At 45.1% G+C, this 5,509-nt stretch overlaps 1 protein-coding gene across 1 annotated transcript in view; it reads right to left on the bottom strand.

The window, feature by feature from the left end:
• Positions 1-675: 675 nt before the first annotated feature.
• LOC311248816 (plexin A3-like) overlaps positions 676-5,509 on the bottom strand; it is a gene marked incomplete at its 3' end in the record, with an annotated part of 97,358 nt that continues 92,524 nt past the window's right edge. The window contains exon 6 of the mRNA XM_084339641.1: positions 676-822. Coding sequence (XP_084195767.1) covers positions 676-822 — 147 coding nt within the window. The remainder of the gene's footprint in view (positions 823-5,509) is intronic.

Here is a 5,509-nt window from a genome sequence, read left to right as displayed (position 1 = left end):
GCCGTACTGTATTGTACCCATTCTGCAATCTGTTAAATAAAGTTTTCATTCATTCAGCCGCCGCGCTCACTGGGGCTATTGATAGCGTCAATTAGTTGTTGTTGTTGTTGTTGTTGGTACTGCCGCTGCGGATGAGAACGGGGCCGGAGGGGCTTTGGGAGGATGGGAAAGTTATTATTATTATTATAATAGTAATTGGCTATCATACGTGCCTAGCTAGCGTTAGCTAAAAGAGCCCTCGCAGTGAAGTTATTATTATTATAGCTATCATACTGCAATATAAACTGAGTTTTATAGTGAAAAGAGCAGCTTTATTTTGGTCAAGATTGAAGGCTCTATATTGCAGGAAAAATTGCACATACAGGTGTTCATTAAATGTAAAAAAAAATCTGCCGTGGAGGGGGTCGTGCTGGACCCCCTCCAAACCACCCATTGCAAAAAAAAAAAAAAAGGAAAAAAAAAAAAAAAAAGGAAAAAAAAAGAATAAAAAAAAAACTTGCACCCCCACTTTCAACTATAACTAGGCGGCCATGGATATGGTCCTGTAGCCCATTCCATGCCCAAGGTGTGAAGCTTGAAAAAGCCGTTCTTCCTAGTTCAGTGTTTATTCTCGTTTTTTTTTTAAAGTAGCCATCTTGCGTGCGTGCGTGCGTGCGTGCATGTGTGTGTGTATGTCTATACCTGTTTATTACTTAGCAGGTATATATAATGGTGATCTGGGCTGAACACCATGTCTCTCAGGATGGGCTTCCCCTCCACCACCGACACTGTCTCGTACAGCAAAGCACTCTGGGAAGGAGGTGGAATGCCATCCACACGGATCTGAAACAAAACATAGATGTGTTTGTTAGCATGTGGCTAGCAGTAACCATTGGTGTCAATGAGGGAGGCTAATGCTAATGAGCATTGTGTAATAATTATGAGAAAGTATTTTATTAACCACTTGTAGAGGAAAAACACTAACATTCATAATGCTGAAATATACCTTTGTAAGATATTTAAAAGAGATGCTTGAAACAATAAATAATCACAGAGCCATTTAATGAGCCTATGGTCCCAGAAACAGACTAGGGTGGGTCAACTAAATTATCCATCTGGGAGGACCAGCTGAGAACACATACTGAACCTGTTTCAACGTGATATCAAACAGACAAAAAGCCCACATACTAAACTGTTTCAACATGTCAGACATAAGGATGATCCACCTTACATACAGTCAGGTTAAGGATGATCCACCTTACATACAGTCAGGTTAAGGATGATCCATCTTACATACAGTCAGGTTAAGGAGGATCCACCTTACATACAGTCAGGTTAAGGAGGATCCATCTTACATACAGTCAGGTTAAGGATCTATCTACAGTCAGAATAAATATATCTTTCCTCCTACCTCCTCTACCATCACCACCCCCCTCCTGACCCAGAAAGATAGGAGGAGAGGAGGGGAGGAGAGGAGGAGGAGGAGATGATTATTAGAGAGGGGAGGAGGGGGGAGAGGAGAGAAGATGAGAGAGGAGTGACAGGGAGTGAGAGGGAGGGAGCGAGCAAGGAGAGGGAAAATAGATTAAGAGAGAGGAGGTGAGGACGGGGAGGAGGTGAGGAAGGAGAGCTGGAGAGAGTAGGAAAGGAGAGAGGGAGGGAAGAGAAGATACATAATATGAGGAGAGAGAAAGAGAGAGCGAGATCTCGATCAGTTAAAGATCAGTGAAATCTAAAGATGAATCAAATTATAATGATGCAGACACACACACACACTCACAAACAGCTCATTATCAACAGTAGGGAGTAGAGAACATGGTGATGGTACTGTAACACAGCAGGAAGTTGTGTCTGTGTGTGTGTGTGTGTGTGTGTGTGTGTGTGTGTGTGTGTGTGTGTGTGTGTGTGTGTGTGTGTGTGTGTGTGTGTGTGTGTGTGTGTGTGTGTGTGTGCGCGCATGTGTCTGTGTGTGTGTGTGTGTGTGTGTGTGTGTGTGTGTGTGTGTGTGTGTGTTGGGGGTTGCAAAAACACAACCTGATCCAAACTCATATAAATGCACAGGAATGCAGCATACTGTTTTTTTGTTTTTGTTTAAAAGAGAGAGGGGTGGGGGTACCGTATGAGGACTGAAATGCAGAAAAGAGGAGAGGAGAGGAGAGAAGAGAAGAGAAGAGAAGAGAAGAGGAGAGAAGAGAAGAGAAGAGAAGAGAAGAGAAGAGAAGAGAAGAGAAGAGAAGAGAAGAGGAGAGGAGAGGAGAGGAGGGGAGAGGAGAGGAGAGGAGAGGAGAGGAGAGGAGAGGAGAGGAGAGGAGAGGAGAGGAGAGGAGAGGAGAGGAGAGGAGAGGAGAGGAGAGGGAGAGGAGTGGAGAGAAGAGAGAGATGAGTGGAGTGGAGATAAGAAGAGTAGAAAAGAGGAGGAGAGAAGAGGAGATAATAGAAGAGAGAAGAGAAGAGAAGAGACGAGACGAGAAGAGAAGAGAAGAGAAGAGAAGAGAAGAGAAGAGAAGAGAAGAGAAGAGAAGAGAAGAGAAGAGAAGAGAAGAGAAGAGAAGAGAAGAGAAGAGAAGAGAAGAGAAGAGAAGAGAAGAGAAGGAGATGGAGAGGAGGGGATGTGGGTCACTGCAGAGAGCCAAACCTCGTTAGAGAGTTAATTAGCAGTCTGCTCGTTAAGCAGCGGGTTAATTAGGGTTGAGGAGCTGGTGCCTATCAGAGCAGTGACGTCTGGCAGAATGTCACAGTCTGTCTCCCTGTCCACACTTCTGTCTCTCCATTAGTCTACCTCTCTATAGCAACTGTCTATCACTCTGTCTCTCTATCACTGTCTGTCCATATATGTTTCCCCATCAGTCTACCTCTATATCATCTCTCACTGTCAGTCCACATGACTGTCTCTCTCTCTGTCTATCACTCTGTCTCCCTCTATCACGCAATCATCCCCTCTATCTCTGTCTATAACCCTATCACTGTCTCCCCGCACGGCTGTTTCTCTCTATCCCTATCTCTCTCTCTAGCCCCTTCCACACATGCCCCAACATGTATGTGTGAATGCAAACGTTTGAATTATTATGCCTCCCAGCACCCAAGTCCAGTGACAGTGACACACTGAGCCCATGTCGGAACACACGCAGGTACAGTAATTGTTCGCAGAATTCACACAGTGAGCGAGCGGGTGCATCGATTAACATAGACTACCATGTTCCATACTATAACGATGTTACGTACAGATGGCCTTTTCTGTCTTATTGTTGTAAAAAAAATGTATGGGTTGTGGATAGAATTTATATCTGTGTTATCTTCATTCTCTTCTATTTCATTCCCGACCAAGGACAAGACACACAAGGCATTTGTCTCATCGAGACTTGAGTGAGTTTGTGAGGTGCGCCCGATATGTTCAGGGACAGTGTGGAGCAGCGCACCTCAGAGACCGCAGCAAAGTTAAATGTGTGCTTCTCTGTGGTTTTGCCTGTATGGGACGATTATCAAGTGGTCATGATTTGTTAAATAGGTCAGCTTTTGCTCAACAATGCATCGGAACATTTACATAAATGAACAATTTATGAGGAATACAAATGTTTGGATTGATTGTGAACAATGTTTATACAGTTTAATGATTCTGATTCCAACACTCTGTACGAAACACTGTTGGTGGCTTATTTCACTCTGTCCGGAACACTGTTGGTGGCTTATTTCACTCTATACGGAACACTGTTGGTGGCTTATTTCACTCTGTACGGAACACTGTTGGTGGCTTATTTCACTCTGTACGGAACACTGTTGGTGGCTTATTTCACTCTGTACGGAATACTGTTGGTGGCTTATTTCACTCTGTACGGAACACTGTTGGTGGCTTATTTCACTCTGTACGGAACACTGTTGGTGGCTTATTTCACTCTGTACGGAACACTGTTGGTGGCTTATTTCACTCTGTACGGAATACTGTTGACCCTTTCATTTAATTCATAACCTTTGTTTTAACTTGAAAAAAGTTGAGGTTGAGGGCGGCAAGGCGCTCGCCACCAACGCAGGAGATGCTGGGTTCGAGCCCAGCTCTCTGCGTTGCTACCAGCTTGGCTGGTCGTTCATACTAATACAATTGGCAGTATTAGGGGGTGGGAAGCTGGTGGGTGGGGATCGGACGTTGTGGACAGTGACTCCTACAGGTCGGTTGGTGCGCCTGCGCAGTAGAATCAGGAAGCAACGAGGGCGGCGTGTCCCTCCCACGCAGACCCTCGCCGCTGAGAGATAGCGCTGTGCAGGTGAAAAGATGCGACGGCTGCCTCCTCGAGTACCGGAGGGGACACGTGATGCAAGGCTTCGTCCACATTGCAGCCGGCTTGTGGGAGGCATGGCCTACCAACGTTCGAGACGGGGGAGGGTAGAATTGGCCAATACGAAATTGGGGAAGGGAGAAAAATAGAAAATGGGGAGAAAAGGTAGATAAAAAAAAATTGAGGTTGCCCTCATTTGCAACAATATTGAGTTACATGCCAGTTAAATATTTTAAACGATGATCTTCCGTACACAGGTGGAGGAGGTACTTTTCCCTTTCTGTCAAGCCCTCCCTCTACCACCCCTCTCCTAAACAAAGCAGTATTTCACAGTATTTATATTTGTGTCACGTAGAATCACATGCTGCTCTCAGACTATATTACTCTATCTATACTAAAATACATTAGCCACCATCCTAGAGAAATCAACAGCACCTGGTCTCACTCCACACGACTCAGAGATCAGATTCCTGCTCTACGCAGATGACCTGGTGCAGCTGTCTTCTACGAAGCAGGGGTTACAGCACAACCTGGACCTACTAGAGCAATACTTCCAGACCTGGGCCCTATCAGTAAACATGGAAAAGATCCAGATCTCAGGGAAACACATAGCTTTACATTAGGAACACACAACTGTACAGATTATAATTATTAAGGCTAGAAAATAAGTTTCAATTGAATTTTAACCCAGCAGTAAATTAACTGAGAGAGAATGCACGCAGGACATTCTATGCAATAAAATGTCAAATTTACATTCAAATTCCAGCTCAGATTATTAAAATCTCGGCGGCTGGGTAGTGTAGAGGTCTAAGAACTCTCCTACCACCGCCAGGGGTACTGGTGTCAGCGGCTTGGTCAGTCACCCATCCCTACAAACGCAATTGTCAATGTTCGCAGGTGGGAAGTCGGTGGGGTATGAGGCTTGGTCATTGCAACAGCAACTCCTACTGGTCGGTCGGAGCGCCTGTTCAGCAGGGAGGGGGTCTGGGGGAGATACAGATGTAGCCCTTAGGATGTTCTGCACTGCCAAGTGTTTTCCTGTGGTTGCCGTATTAACGACATCAACCAGTAGGGACGCTCGGTTTACACCAGGTGACTGGTCTCTAGGTAAATGGGAGGGGTCTCTAGGTAAAGGGGAGGGGAGGGGGAAAAAACGTGCCGTGTTCTCAGCTTGCTGGCAGATTGAGACCATTTTCAAATGGCCAATCTAACGAATGTAGTTTGCTCATAAAATGCTTAAAATGTCAAATATATTAATTCTG

This window comes from Notolepis coatsorum, assembly GCF_963971535.1.
Source record: "Notolepis coatsorum genome assembly, contig: SCAFFOLD_470, whole genome shotgun sequence".
Taxonomy (NCBI): domain Eukaryota; kingdom Metazoa; phylum Chordata; class Actinopteri; order Aulopiformes; family Paralepididae; genus Notolepis; species Notolepis coatsorum.
Note: the sequence above shows the minus strand (reverse complement) of the source record. Positions and strands in the feature narration are given on the sequence as shown.